Genomic DNA, 15,417 nt, shown 5'->3' with positions numbered 1-15,417 from the left:
AAAGTCCCTATATTTCAGTAAATCTTCATTAAAATTTTACCTTTGACAAAGCTTTGTGTTGTGTGCTTTTAAAAAGAACGAAAATAATTTAATCTTTCACACTGTTTACCTGGCTGAGTTCTGCATGCTCTGACAGGACGATCTGGAGGAGGTTCAACCTCCACCTTTTTCCCAGGATCAAAGTCATCAGTTTCTCCTTCAGTATCACACTGTTCCTTCTCCCTTTTCCTCTTTTTCTCTTCCTAGGACAGCAGAGAAAAGACATATTTTAAAGGGATGTATTTGAACTGTGCAATCCCACACATCAAAAGGTAAGAAACAATTATGGTTTTAATTTGGAATACTCATTCAATATCCAATCACAATATGGTTTAAACAATACTGCATACGTTTTCACTATCACTTTTTCAATTTTCTTCTCCAATTAAAACTGTTCATCTTTTGCTACTTTGTATTTGATACAGTATTGTTCTATCATTCCTGCATGTTAATTGAAAAGATGAATTCTGAAGCTATTTATATGTAAAACTGTACAGTAATAACCTAGACCATAGAGGAAAGAAAGTTAATTTACTATTGAGTACAGATCAATCTGTGGCTCCACTCTCAGCGATGTATTTTTGTTGTTTGTCACATTAAACAGAAATGAGTAAAGTATGTGACAACCCAGCCAACAAAAGAACCATAAGAAAACAGTGGCAGCAATTAATGATTTCTTCCTGAGTTTCAAAGCAAAGGCACACCTAAGTCATTCCTGAAATCCCACAATAATTATCCATATTTGCACAGAAAAGCACACTTTCATTAACCTTCCTTAGCCTATGGTTTATTACTTAACTATCCATTAGCTTATTTTGAATGTATTAATCATGAAGTTCTAGGGAAAAAAATCCAAACAACTCAGTAAAGGCAATTGATACTTCAAAATCTCGTAAGAAAGACAGCTGGTTTTGCTACATTTCAAGTCCCAGCTTGAAACATCTGTACTAATTGTGCACTGTCTGTGCTGTATTCAAAAGCTTCTGAACGATCCTATGAGATCTGTCACTTCCAGATGATTTTTTTGTTAGGCTTGTATTATTTGGAATTGTCAGATGTTAGCAACAAATACATACAAAGTAGCACCAAAAAAAACCTGTCACACAAGAATAGTAAAACTACATGACAGGAAAGAATTAAAAAAGCAGAAAGGTCAGAGAACCATTATTAAACAAAAGAATTTATTTTAAAATTGAATTGTACAAGTAACTGTGCCACGAATGCCTCACTGCTGATTCTAATCAAACTCCCCAACATTTAACACAGACAACTAAGGTGACCACCCTACTTGCTACTAACAAATTGACAAAGCCCAGCACACAGGTTATTCCAATAACTAAAGATGTAATGTACCACAGTACTCAACAGTTCAGAAGCTGTTTTGAATAAACGTATCAATTTCAATGTCCAGTAACTTGGCCTATCTCCAAAATGTTAACACAGCCTGGACTTGAAAAGCTGAAAATATTCTCCCTAAAATGGTAGCAAAACATGATTGTGACCAGGCAAAAATACAAAAGATCCAACTGAAAAACAGAAGCATACACTCAAGGTAAATAAATAAGGAAAATAAAATGTATAAGAAGGAAGCTTTGTTCACAGAAGCATCACACAAGGTATCTCCTTTAAATGGCAGAAGTACACCAACTCACACCCAAAGGTTTTCTACATTTCTGAAGTGCTATCTCCAAACAATAAGCTCATTGTAAGTGATTTAAACAAAGTTCTGTACCAGATTTTAGACCTGATAAGCAAGCATGAAGGCTGGTGTATCTAAATTCTAAAAATCACAGCTTACCTTTCTCTTTCTTCTTTCCTCATCATCTAGATGCTTTTCTTTTTCCTTCTCTGACTTTTTCTTCTTTTTTTTCTTCTTTTCTTTATGTCGTTCTCGCTCATGATCCGATCGATCATCATAGTAACTAGAATCATGCCCTGACCCAGAGAGTTCAGTGACTTCATTACCTCCAACTTTAAGAACCAGCTTTAAGGGTTTTTCCAAAGGCTTGTCCACATAATCTAAATTAACAAAAAAAAAAAAAAAAAAAAAAGTGCACAGGGAGCTAACAGCACACAGCAATTACAGAATCAGTCTCAATTAGGTCAGAAAAGAGCACTGAAATTAAATCCAATCTATGACCAAACATTACATGCCAACTATGCCAACTAGACCATGGCACTAAGTGTCACATCCAATCTTTTCCTAAGCACCTCTAGGGACAGTAACTCCAGCACCACCCGGGCAGGCCGTTCTAATACAAAATCATCCTTTTTTTAAAGAAATTCTTTCCCAATGTCCAACCTGAAGTTCCCCTAGTGCACCTTGAGGCCATGTCCTCTCGTCCTGCCGCTGGTTGCCTGGGAGAAGAGACTGACCCCCCGGCTACACCCTCTTTTCAGGCAGCTGCAGAGTGCCAACGACCCCCCCCCCCCCCCAGCCTCCTTTTCTCCGGGCTAAACAAGCCTAGCTCCAAAGCTTCTTCTAGAACTATTGTTTATAAGATTTCGCTGCAAATCAAAAATATACACAATACATTTGAAAAAAAAATAGCTAAGACTAACAAATCCAAGCTAACAAACAGTCGTTCTGCACGTCTTACGTTGTGATGTTTCACAAACCTGCAAGACATAAGAAACCGGCTCTTCGGCCTCTCCTAAAAACGTCGCAAGGTGCTCAGAGCAAGCTGAAATTAAGCATCATTCAAGCACCGCAGCGACCGGATCCCCTCAGGAGCAGCCGTGGGAAGCACGGAGACGCTCCGGCTCACACCCCACCGCCCGCCCCGGACTCCTTGGGGCGCCCCCACGGCCGGCAGCTCGGCACTCGGAGCGAGGTCTCTGCCCAGGCCCCCAGCCCGCGCAGGGACGCCGGGCCCCGCCGACAGCCGCGCCGGGGGAAGGGGCGGGCGCGTCCCTGGTACAAAGAAGCCCCTCCGGCCCTTACCGCTGTAGGCGGCGGCGGAGGTCGAGCGCCATTCTGCCTTCTCCGCTTTGTGCTTCTTGTGCTTCTTCCCCATGGCGGAGCCGCAGCCGGCCCCGCCGGAAGCGCTGGGGCGGGCCCCGCCGCCGCGGAGGAAGATCCGGGTGAGGGGCCGGCCCTGCCTCGCCCAGCGCGCCCTTTACAAACTGGGGCTGCCGCAGAGGCTGCCTGCTACCTCAGGCTCGCCCGCACTCGCAATCCCCGTCGCTCCGGCGCGTCACCTCTGAGGCCGTGCCTGCCTGAGGTGATTCCCTGTCTCCAGCGCTGTGGCGGGAGCAGCCGCCTGTCCGTACGCCCGACCGCGCCCCGAGCCTGTCGTCGCCGTCTCCTGAGGGAGGGAAGTGCCGATCCGGATCCCGGTCCCGATCCTGTAGCCGCTCTTTGCGGGGGCGGTGTGCACCTGGCCGGGGCACCGGGAAAGGACCGTCCGTGCCGTGGGCGTCTAGCAGTCTCTGGAAGTCGCTTCTCTTTGGTATCGCTTTTCCCCTGGGAGCGAGAAAGATGGAAGACGCTGCTGGAGATCTGAAGCAAGCGCTCCCAAACGTGTGTGACGACGTTCAGATCCATGTGGAAGTTCACCAGAAGTCGAGCAGGTAATGAGACATTAGTTTTGAAGAATTAAACATTTTAGGAAAATTAAGGTGATAGTTAAATTAGATGTCGCTGAGTTAGCTGAGGCAGATAAATAATCTTTTTTTCATAGTTAACAGTAGCCGGATCTATTAACTCATTGCTTGTCAATTTTATGTTTGGGTAGCTGTGCTTATCTTGAAAAACAGAATGTGATTAACAGATCTCAGGGACATAAAAACAGTTGCAGACTTCCCATACTTGAGGAACCCATTGAATACAGGAAACTACAAGTTCTACCAAGGATTTATTTGTCACGTATGTATGGAAAAGGTAGAACGGTCAGAACGAGAAAGGCTTATTTTACTTCTTCATTTTGGAGACCCCCTCCCCAAAATGGACCCCCGACTCATTTCAGGGACCAAAACTACGCATGCTTAATAGCCTTTTTGCCAATTAGCATACGGAGCAGAGCCGAGGAAGTGACAGGGATACGAATATGCATTCATATTTTGTGTATTCAAGACTTCTGTAAATAAAAAGGCTTTGTAATACTTGTGATTTTTGAAGTACGCATTAGGGAATTATCCCATGTCGCAATAAACACACACTTTCTAAATTTAAACTGTTAGAGAGCTTTTCTGTCTTAGTTGGATATAGATGTTAGATCGATATTCATATTTTAGTAAATCAGTAGGTCTCTGATCAGAGCATTGCTTGCTGCCACTTGTGCCTGTTTCCTCTCGGCCTTGTTCTATGCACCTCCAAGAGCCTACAGGACCCAGTTCTGCCTTCTCTGTACTCTCCTGGGAGTTTCCTCACCTGTGTCTCTTCCTAAGATTGAACAAATAACTTCGCTGAGTTTCACCTTGTGGGTCATGTCATCCAGTCTCACAATAAAGTTGTTTGCCATGTTCGGGGTTTGCCCCAGTTTGTCCTTGTCTCTTTTGTGTCGGTGCTTGCAACTGTTCACAGTACTCCAGATGCGGTCTTACAAAAGCCAGTGGATGGAAACAGTTGCTTTCCCTAACATATGCAGTCTTGGTAGCACAGCCTCAAATAAGGTTATCCTCATTTGTAGCAAGGGCACACTTGACTTATTGCCAACTTGTCCACCACTACCCACGGGCCCTTTTCTGCAAAACTGTATGTCATCTAGTTGGCCTCTGATCTGTTCTGTTATCTGGGCAGTGGATGAGAGCTAAGATTTCATGTTTACCTTCATTGAAAGTCAAAAGCTTCCAGTCAAACCATATTGCCAACCTGCAGAGGTCCCTCTGAACAGTAGCCCTGCCCTCCAGAATACTAACAGTTCTCCCTGCTTTGGTGTTATCCATAAACTTGATGCAGGTACTTTCCATCCCATTGTCAAGGATGCAGAAACAGTGCTGGTCCCAATGCTAATTGCACCACACTGCCTTTCCTCATCCAAGTTACTGACAGTTCTGCTTAATCTTTATACTAATCACAGCCCTCTGAGCTGGACAGTCAGGATGGGGACAACCATTATCCAGTTCTTATCTTACTATTTTTGGATATCTGGGGAACATAGGAGAGCATGTCCGAGGTGTTAGAAAAATCAAGATGTAAAATATCCACTGTGCTATTTTTGCCAGGGTTAACAGAAAACTCAGAATTTGCGCTGGTTATAGATGATTGAAATTGCAAAATTAAGTTAAATCTTCAAATGATATTTCTTTTCCTGTAGTTTTTGTCTATTCTGGAATTCTCCTCGTATTATGTCCTCATCCTGACGTTTTAGCTGTCCTGATAGTATAATGGAGCTTCCAAGCTGAGCTTACCAAATTCAGTCTGTAATTTGGCTCTGAGTCTTTCTGGGTCTTACTGAAACACAGATTGCATAACTGCTTTCCATTCTTGAAGTCTTCTAGCTGTTTCATTCAGTATCCCCTGATATGTCCTCAAGCAGAGCAAATGGTATTATTTGGATTATGTTTTTTAATGCACAAATTAAAAACAACTATCCAGCTTGTTGCTTGTGCAGACAGACTGAAACTGACAGGTTCTTTTCTCCTGTAGAATGTTGGAGGAGGATTGAGTGGGTTTGGATGTGTTTTGTGTTGGGGTTTTTTTTTTTTTTTAGATTGGGGGTTTTGTTTGTTGGTTGGTTGGGTTTTTTGGTGTGTGATATGGAAGCTGTTTTCCATGAAGGCCTCATGTATGAAATAATGCATTCTAACACAAATTCAAATTTCCTTATAAATGTCAATGCCATAAAGTAATGATGTTTCTTTCTTGTTAGTGTGGCCAAGAAAGAAGATATTAGGATGAGTGTCTTAAAGCTGTTGAACAGACACAACATTGTGTTTGGTGATTACAAGTGGACAGAGTTCGATGACCCTTTCCTTAAAAACAACGTGCAGTCTGTGGCAATTGTGGATACAGAGCTGAAACTGGAGGACAGACAGGTATTCCCGGTCAAGAACGTGCACCCCTGTTTATGTGCCCCTGAACTAGTTGGGGGTAGACTGGTGGTACCCTAAGGGCAAAAGCAAGACAAGGTCTATAGGTTGATGCGATATCTCTTCTTAGGCTGACTGGTATAACTAGGAAAAAGTGGCTAAATTTTTTGTTACCGTTTAGTAAAGTCTGAAACAGAAGTAATAGGCTTCAGAGATAAATGCCAGCTGAGAACTGTAACTTTCTTTTGTGCAACTAGCTTTGAATGAGAAATATGACAGGTAACAAATCTTTTAATGTTCATTCTAGCCTATTGACTTGAGCACAAGAAGTCTTTCTCTTCATATTTTTCATCTGAATGAAGAAGGACCAACCTCTGAAAATCTTGAAGAAGAGAATGAGGATATCACTGCAGCTCACCACTGGATGCTACCAGCAGGTACCTATGTGGCATTTCTGGGAGCTCTAGAGCAATAAAGAAAATATTGCAAAGGCTAGAAGTGTTTATAGTTACTTATTAAAGGTATTATTTGTATTTATTGTTTGTCTATAGAACATTTATGTTTGGACTTTTTTCTTTATGGAGCAAATAATTTTGGACTTTTTTCCTTTGTGGTTTTGAATGAACTGCTGCAGGTGATTCCAACCACATCCTTTATATCTGTAATACTTGTGGATGTGTGGAGATAACTGATCTTGTGGTCTAAAACACATAGTCATAATCAGAAGCATGCAAGTTTTTAATACTGGTGGTTGCATTCCAAGTTTTATTTAACTTGAAGACCCACAAGAAGCTTATCACTTTAAATATTAATTTTCCAGAGCTCACGGCTGGCTTCCAGCCCCCATGACAGTACTGCTCTTATGCATGAAACAGACAAACACAGTAAAGAGATTTAGTCCTTGTCTTCTGGAGAGGAAAAAATCAGGCTTTCCTCTGTGACCTGCCTGTTACTGTCTTGTGCTTGGGGAAGTTGGATTCTCTGCCTAAAGGAGAAGCACAGATGTGAGCTTTAGCTCAGAGAGGCAGTAGTTTTGAAACATTTCCTACTCGTTCCATGTTGTGAAATGCCTAACTATCTATTACATTAGTTTTCAGGAAGAGTTAAATCTGATACCTTGACATTATTCCCACAGTTTTGTGGTTCATAGTTGTTCAGTCTTTTTTGCTTTTCTTTGCTGAAAGTTAGAAGCCAACAGCTAGGAATGATTGATACTCCAGTGACAACTTTAGTTTTTTATGCATTATTTGGCTACATGGATAAAATTTGCCTTAGAACCTTCCTCCTACCACAAGTTTTCATTGCTCCCTTGGTGAATTGTAAGTTCATCCTCTACTGAGAATAGAAGGAACGATATTTTTCATTTCATGTTAAGAAATTAACATTAATTTCGCATCACAGTTATTGAAGTAAATAGAAGCTGGGAAAATGCTGAATTTGTCTGTTAGAAAGTGGTGTTTGCATTTTGAGAAAAATAACTTTTTTTTCTCCACAGATGCTTTACTTGCTTTCATATATGTGTTCTTAATTCTTCATTTTAGTTGACCGTAATCTGAAAACCATTTTGTTTTCAGATTACAGTCAGCTGCAATGTTGAGTTAGAGGTTTCCAGACTGATTTATCCTAAACAGGTATATAACATATTGCTTTTGCAGCTGAATTCCATGGCCTTTGGGAAAGTCTTATCTATGACACTGAAGTAAAATCAAATGTAAGTTGGAAATGAAGAACACTTAAAATTGCTTGAGGAGAAGTAAAAGCTGAAATTAAGCCTGTTTGAAGTTTCCTGCATCCTATGGCGATATGGGTGCAGGCTGGGCAGAAGGGAATGGGAGTTTAACTTTGTTTCTGGCAGCAGCTAAACAGTTAATGGGCTTGGCAGTAATGTCAGCAAGCACTGTTACTGTTCATGCAAATACTTACTCAGTGATTTGACCAAAGCTGAGTGTCCTGTCACTTGAATGCTAGCAAGACATTGGAAAGAAACAAAACACTTCCATGGGGTCATTATCTAGCTTGGAGATCCTGTCTGTTCATCAGAGGTTGTGATGATAACTGCCAGAGCTTGTAGAACATTAGTACTATAATCTGATATCTAGTAATTGTGATACAAATAAAACCTACAAATAGTTCAATTCAGCTTCTAACTGAAGTTCTTAGACACAAATAATTAAATTGTTAGCTTATTTGTAATACCATAGATAGAGGATTCTCACTTAAGTCTTTATAACCAAATACAGAAAAGCAAAACATTCCAGTGATTGTACTTCTTCATTTATAAAGTAAATATCAATTAATACATCCACATTTGTCTGATTTATGGAACAGCTTTCAAAGTCATCTGTGAAATGACAAGACTTTAATTAGACTTGCTGGTGTACTAAATATCAGCAAGCTGATCACTGTTGAGTGTAAGTGTATATGGGTAGAAATATATGGTTACTTTTAATGGCAAAAACTTATCACAATTTTACAGCAGTAGTTCAAATCTTCCTTCTTTAAACCATGGGAATGCCTGAGCATATTTGGGTTCTATGGGCTCTTTTTTTTGTTGTTGTTATGAGTACACAATAGACATCATTAGATATTGATTCTATTTGTGGTTATATTTGCTGTTATATCTCTAATTCGTGTCTTTCTATCTGTCCTCTTCATTTAGTTACTTGATTATGTGACGACAACATTATTATTTTCCGACAAAAATGTTGACAGCAACCTGATATCATGGAACAGAGTTGTTTTGCTGCATGGTAAAAATGATCTGTTTTAAACCAAGTAGATTCATTGGACATCTGTTTATACTTTCCTTCTGGAAAGACTTGTACTGCAGTCCTGTGTAGTGAAATGAGGTGATACAAAAGCAGCACCTCAATAGTGGATGAAATGTAATGTCAGAGTCAAATCAGTGTTCATATAGTCTGTGTTCTGCATGAATTTAAATTCTAAAGTTTACAGTGCAGTGACAGTTGTGGATTTCTTAATTTTAAGTGATATTGTTGCATTTTTACATAATGAACAAAAACAATGAAGATACTGAAGATATTAGGAGACATATATTAGTTAAACTTCTGTTGCAGTACTAACTATTTGGTTAGTTATAGCTTTATAAAAACTTGATGGAAACTGGGAAGGCAATCTGTGTTGTGTTGTGTTGTGTTGTTGACACTGTGTTCTGTTGCCAGGTCTTGCTAATTTAGTTACTGTTATTTTAGTGAAGCTGAAATCTTCAGTCAGTCCTAGCTTACTGTGGAGGTTATACTACAAATGAGATTAGCATCAACTGAATCCATTTTCTTGCAAAATGCAACTTGCATTGATTTTGTCATCAAGACTGGTATTCAAAAATAAATAATCATAGTGGAAATATTTTTTTATTATACTTAAGTTGCAGCTGTCAACTTAGAAGCTTGTATTTTAGATGTTTTTGTTTTGTTAGAAGCTTCTGCATTAGATATTTTTGTTCGAGAGACTTTATTTCAAGACTCATACTCTGGTAACTGTGCTTGTACTCACCTCTTTGGAGGAAGTCTTTGTGGCTCTTCCATGGGGTATATAGTCAAATCCAAAAGGTTTGTTCCAGATCATAATTCCAAAGATGATCTGGGTTTCCCCAAGGAAGAAATTTCTGGGAGAGTGGACAGCTAATGAAACTGATCGTGATAGGTTTCTGTTTTCCATGGTAGAAGAGTGTGTTTGAGGAAGATAAAAGTTTGAGCATAGCAATTATAGAGAATGCTGATGAGTATTAGCCCTGCAGGGGTGATACCCTTTGCTTCTCTGGCTGTTGAGTGTTCTAACTTTATGGTTTTTGCATAAATATAAAATCCAGCATTAGCTCTAGGATTGTAGTCAACGAAGCAATCTTCTCAAAATACTCTGGTGTATGCAATCATCTGCTGTGATTTTAGTCTACAATTAGTGCTGTAATGAAATAAAGTAGTTAAAAATCTGTTAGATGTCATTAACAATCTAATGCAGACTCTGTGTAATGTATGGATCTGATTTCAAATCAGGCCCTCCTGGAACTGGGAAGACTTCTCTCTGTAAAGCATTGGCTCAGAAGCTGACAATTCGACTGTCATACAGGTGATTTTTTTATTTTTTAATTTTTCACTTTAGCTTCCTATCCTTAGTGGTTCTTTTTCACTAGCCCAAGTATATTTCATATTTAATTTCAAGTAACTTGTACTTAGTGCAAGACACTAATGTGTCTTTTTTGTAGCACACCAGACTAGCAAAAAAATTTATCTGCTAGACTGATTAAGATATTTAAAGGCCTTCTAAAATGTGTAATTATTTGTCCCAGGTGCGTAAAAGGCATTCCAGTGGCAGTACAGTAATTTTTGCTCACTTAGTACATCAATGAGTATTAAAGGGCAAAGGGTCAAGGAGTATTTTGGTTTTTATATCTTCATGTTTGACAGAGCCCGGTTTTAATAGGTAGTGATTTTTTAAAACTAATTTCTTTTGTATTCAGATTGTCTGAATGCCACAATCTGCAGAGGTCAGTTTGTATATCAGACAGGTAATAAGAAATACTTAAAAGTTCACAGCAACCTAACAAATACATATAAAAAAATAAGTGTTATATAAAATACAAGGTATAGCATAAATAATGTGTAATTATTGGCATGATCTGACTCTAGCACAAACTGAACGCATGAAAATCACGGGCTGTATAATGTATGGTTGAGATACTTTGTCACTTCTTGCTATACTGAAGAAACACTTACACAAAGAGAAGAATGAGGCAATTATCGTGGTAAGAGTTACTTACCCTATTCTGATGAAGAAATTCTAATAGCAATTTAATAGAAGAATTCTAGTGACACTTTCAGCAATGTGACAAGTTCTAGCAACAGAAATAATACAAATAAAACAGGTATTATATTTTGAAAGGTAAGTAATTTAAAGTATAAATTCACAGAATTCCAGGGTCAGAATGTCAGGAATGAGACTTACAGAAGTTAATGATATCTCTGATTTTTATTTAGAATGTAGTTGATACTTCTTTTTCTCTTCATACTTTAGGTATAGGTATGGACAGTTAATTGAGATAAACAGCCATAGCCTTTTCTCTAAGTGGTTTTCTGAGGTATGTATTGATGTACCTAAAAAAATAAACTACATATTTTAGAAATTAAACTGTAGTTATTCTGTTTAACTTGTTTCCTAAATATGTGCACCAGAGATTGTTAGGAATAATTAATATGTTTTAAAATGCTTAAAGAGAAGTTTTATTAGAAAGTTGTTTTAAAACCCAGGCATTTACACCTTTAAATGTGATAAGCCTTGAAAAGTTGTGTGGTAGGGAAATAGTTAACATATGCATATGATGTCTTTCTAGAGTGGCAAGCTTGTAACCAAGATGTTCCAGAAGATCCAAGAATTAGTTGATGACCCAGATGCTCTTGTGTTTGTACTGATTGATGAGGTATGATTCAGATAGCATTGTTGTACATTAAATATAGCAGAAAGGAAATTGACAGGAAGGAGCTGCAATAGTGCTCATTCATAAAGAACAATCAAAGCACATTTATGCTATTTCATAAGCTAATGATTGTGCAGATGAGTGAACTTTAGTCTTGACTGCTGCAGATTTGAGAGGTTTGGAAGGAACATAGTGTGACTTAGCAGGAAAATTCCAGCTGAAAATGAATTGAAACCTTTCGTGGTGGAATTTCCTTTGCTGCTGTATGTTTACAAGTGGAATATTGTTTTAAACATCAAAGTAGCCCAGATTTGTATTATTTACATTTTTTGTACAGCTCTAAAAAATGTGAATATGGTTCAGTTCATTGTTGTTAGATTTTCTTCAAACTTGCATACAAAAGCAGCTTAGTAACTATGTACCTTATTAGCTTTGTTATATTGGAGTTCCTATGGGGAAGCTCACTCTAAATTCAACCTATTCATTATTCTGGTGGTGTCCCCTTCACCTCCAAAATTTAAAATGCAAACCAGCCTCCATTCTGCAGTCTAAAAAGGAATTTCCCTCACTACACTTTGCTTCCTTGACATGCCTTTCTTCCTCCCTGGAAATGCCTACCTAAAGATTTTGACAAAGTTTTAGATGGTAGGCGCAGGAATCTGAAGGTGTATTGCATGGGTTACCTGTTTGCTGCCAGGACTCCGAAAGTGCAATCTTTTTGGCTTGTTTGGTGATTTTGTTGTTGTTTTGGTTGATTGGTTTGGGTTTTTGTAGGTGGAAAGCCTCACAGCAGCCCGCAGTGCCTTCAGGGCAGGCACAGAGCCTTCAGATGCTATTCGTGTGGTCAATGCTGTGCTGACACAAATAGACCAGATTAAAAGGTATTGTTTGCATATTATTGCAACAGCAAAAGGTTATTGACATTTTCAGTGTTCCTATTCCTGCTAAATTTCAATTCCTACTTGGGATACTAAACCAGATTAGTTAGTGAATAGTTATTCTTTGTTCATGATGCTAATCTTGAAAAGAAATAGGAGTAACCCAGCAGAATATTTTACAGGTACCTGGGTGAACAATCAAATCTATGGACAGTATGCTTCCCCTAAAGACAGGGAGAGGAAAAAGGACAGAGCATCATGATATCTGCTTGGAGAAAGACATAAAATTTGAAATATAAAGCATGTTGATTAAAGGTTCAAATTTACAGTTCTTTTCATAATCTTTTTTGTGTATGTCAGAAGCTATGCCAGTAGGTTCTAGGTAGTTACCATATATCACTTCTGAAATAGAATTTGAGGAAATATGGACAACTGAGAAACAGCTGAAGGAAAGAAACTATGCATTGAAATAGTCTGGTGATACCTGGCCAAGAGCTTCAGATCATTTAATGTAATTCCTGATTGACAAGAATGATGTGACAGTTTATTGCATAAAATTATTTAAATCACAGGAAGGAAGATCTCAACTTGCCAGTCACAAAAGGAGATAAATCTTTTACATGTGACCTAAAACTCTGTTTTTGTCTTGAAGGTATCCCAATGTAGTTATCCTGACTACTTCAAATATTACAGAAAAAATTGACATGGCCTTTGTAGACAGGGCTGACATAAAACAATACATTGGACCTCCATCTACTGCAGCAATATTTAGAATATATCTTTCTTGCCTGGAAGAACTGATGAAGGTAATACTTGAAAGCAAAACTGTAACATGTCATATTTTAGCAAATTTTGCATTTTAGTCGTGCTTCCTAAGTAACAAAAATACATAAATTTCATTCCTTTTCTTTATTTCTACTCTTACTGTAAAATTTAATTTTGAATGCACTTACTTTTCATACAACAATGTTTAACTCTCATTTCTAGTGTCAAATAATATATCCTCGACAGCAGCTTCTGACACTCAGAGAGCTTGAGATGATCGGCTTCATAGAAAATAATGTGTCAAGGTTAAGCCTTTTACTAAAAGAAATCTCAAGGTAAGATTCTGAAATTTTACTTTTTTCATACGTATATAATGAGTTATGGAATGATGTGTAAAAGTAACCAAATTTCCTAATAACTGGAGATCTGGAGCAGCTCAATTTTTTTCTGTTTTAAATAGTGCAAAAACCTTCAGGGGACAAGAAGTGGAAGCAATCGCAATTTGCTAACATTTCGTGGTCTGAGATCTGACTTGGCCTAGTACTGCTTCTGGTTAATGCTCTGCCATTTGAAGTCCTCTTGACAAGTTGCTGGATTAGCCTTACGTTTCAGTGGATGTTGGGAATTGTAATGCACTTTAGCAGAAATAGCCATGTGCCTTAGGTCCTACTAAGAAAGTGTTTTGAAATGCCTTGCCATCTGCCAGATCAGTATTTAGCATGGAGATATAAGTGGACAGAAACAAGCGGGAAGGGAGTAAAGTGTAAATAGATAGTGTTGTGGTTTGCTGAATATGCTGGTAGAGCAAATGGTCTTTCACTGCAATATAACAGTTCTTGAAACAATAAAAATTATATTCACAATATATAGCAACGTTTTTTTTCAAAGTACTGGTCCCTGTGGAAGAAAACAATATTCATAAAGTCTGCAAAGTGTGTTTTCTTTTTGTTCCTGAAGTATGCAGTCTTAACAAGTGAGGAGTGAAGTAAAAGTAAGTTTTTCCAGGCACAGAGGTTTGCATTTTATGCATACAGAGCAGTGCTTGGAGAAGATGCTAACATACACAAAGTGGGTGAGGTGAAGGTGTAAATGGTAGGTAGAAGGAGACAGGCAGTACCCATAAGGTTCAGCATTCAAACCAGTTTTTTTCCCAGTCCTTCCAAAAGTGGTTGTGTCCATACCATGCTGTGGTAGACATCCCCCCAAATTCATGAGATTGGCACAGCAATGTGAAGGGCCTGATGTAAGCATTGCCAGGCAGCTGTACCTGTGCTGGTGATGTGTACTCTGCTGTGTAGGCTCCCACAAGCAGAATTTGTCTGTTCACTCCCTGCTCCTGCTAAAAGACATGCAAGTGACCTGTTGAATTGTCACCCAAAATTCTTTTAGAGCAACTTAATGGAGAAACACAGAAAAAGGAAAGGCCTTCTTTTAAGAATGGATATTTAGCATTTAAGCAGCATTTGTCTCTGTTTTACCATAGAAAAAGTGAAGGTCTTGGTGGCCGGGTCCTGAGAAAGCTTCCTTTCCTAGCACATGCACTTTATATTCAAGTAAGTTCATTATATTCAAGCGAGTTTATTCTGTTCATTATATTTTGGTTAGAGTTCAAGACAGCCAGGAAGACATCTGAACACTGCCTGAAGCAAAAGATTGGTCCAAACCTCCCTTTTAATCTAAATTGCACTTGTTTCTGCAGCTTTGTAGACTGAAACAATTATGTGCTGTTCATAATACAGAATGAGATTGAAGAAGACAGGTGGGATTGATCTGCCCAAGAGCATTCTACTTTTAATTAAATAAATGAACATTATTATTATTATTGGTGCCCTTATTTCTTGCTGGAAAAAAAAAAAAAAAAACCAAACCTCTACCACTTTTTAAATAAAATTTGTTAAAAACCTTTTTCTAAGCAAGTATATAGTATTGCGACTGAAGATTTCACACAGGTTGACTTTGACGTGCTAGCTGATTTTAAATAACTTGTAGTATGGTTTATAGCATTTTGCAATTTTTGTGACATGAAATTAAAATATTTCTATTTTAAATACTGTGATTTTTGTGTAAAATACTGTGTCTGCCTATTGCTGTGGTGTGTCTAACAAAATGTTCTCTTATTTTCAGTCCCCCAGTGTCACAATGACAGCTTTTCTTCAGGCCCTTTCGCTTGCAGTAGACAAACAATTTGAAGAAAAAAAGGATCTTGCAGACTGCGTGTGATACTATATTGTTTTGTAGTTGACTGTTTATATTTTCCATACAAGTTGTACTACTTTTATGCATTTGTAAAATAAAATGCACCTTAAAAAACCTGGAATGTCTCATCTGGTT

General features: G+C 38.4%; 3 protein-coding genes across 11 annotated transcripts in view; 1 reads left to right on the top strand and 2 right to left on the bottom strand.

Moving 5' to 3' along the window:
- The window catches only part of BRD9 (bromodomain containing 9), a 26,858-nt gene extending 23,716 nt beyond the window's left edge, over positions 1-3,142 (bottom strand). For 6 of the 8 annotated variants that reach the window (XM_002194192.7, XM_012571783.5, XM_012571780.5 and 3 more), the window contains exons 1-3: positions 2,984-3,142; positions 1,838-2,058; positions 110-242 (exon numbers count right to left, since the gene is read on the bottom strand). In XM_002194192.7, the coding sequence (XP_002194228.2) occupies positions 110-242; positions 1,838-2,058; positions 2,984-3,056 (427 nt within the window). In that variant the 5' untranslated portion in view covers positions 3,057-3,142. Of the gene's footprint in view, positions 1-109; positions 243-1,837; positions 2,059-2,983 lie in introns of those variants that run through there. The other 2 variants (XM_030265628.4, XM_030265627.4) reach the window with 2 other exon arrangements.
- The window catches only part of RBFA (ribosome binding factor A), a 399,231-nt gene that overhangs the window by 54,508 nt on the left and 329,306 nt on the right, over positions 1-15,417 (bottom strand). The gene's annotated exons all lie outside the window — the stretch shown is intronic.
- TRIP13 (thyroid hormone receptor interactor 13) lies at positions 3,108-15,417 on the top strand. Of its 2 annotated transcripts, XM_030265630.3 has the most exons (13): positions 3,108-3,612; positions 5,853-6,018; positions 6,320-6,449; positions 7,668-7,723; positions 8,672-8,762; positions 10,026-10,098; positions 11,044-11,107; positions 11,360-11,446; positions 12,218-12,324; positions 12,974-13,127; positions 13,309-13,421; positions 14,570-14,639; positions 15,211-15,416. In XM_030265630.3, exons 1-13 carry the CDS (start codon positions 3,521-3,523, stop codon positions 15,304-15,306), a joined length of 1,299 nt encoding a protein of 432 aa, XP_030121490.1. In that variant the 5' UTR covers positions 3,108-3,520; the 3' UTR covers positions 15,307-15,416. The 2 variants fall into 2 exon arrangements, with proteins under 2 accessions (XP_030121490.1, XP_072780311.1); XM_072924210.1 differs by lacking the exons at positions 7,668-7,723; positions 8,672-8,762 and having other exon boundaries at positions 3,154-3,612; positions 15,211-15,417.

Source organism: Taeniopygia guttata, chromosome 2 (genome assembly GCF_048771995.1).
Source record: "Taeniopygia guttata chromosome 2, bTaeGut7.mat, whole genome shotgun sequence".
Classification (NCBI taxonomy): domain Eukaryota; kingdom Metazoa; phylum Chordata; class Aves; order Passeriformes; family Estrildidae; genus Taeniopygia; species Taeniopygia guttata.
This window is presented reverse-complemented; position numbering and strand designations above follow the sequence as displayed.

Excerpts from the sequence above, each read along its gene's own strand:
- TRIP13 (XM_030265630.3), top strand. The coding sequence starts at position 3,521 with ATGGAAGACGCTGCTGGAGATCTGAAGCAAGCGCTCCCAAACGTGTGT. Across the intron at positions 13,128-13,308 it reads GCCTGGAAGAACTGATGAAG|TGTCAAATAATATATCCTCG; the intron begins GTAATACTTGAA and ends TCTCATTTCTAG. Across the intron at positions 13,422-14,569 it reads TTACTAAAAGAAATCTCAAG|AAAAAGTGAAGGTCTTGGTG; the intron begins GTAAGATTCTGA and ends GTTTTACCATAG.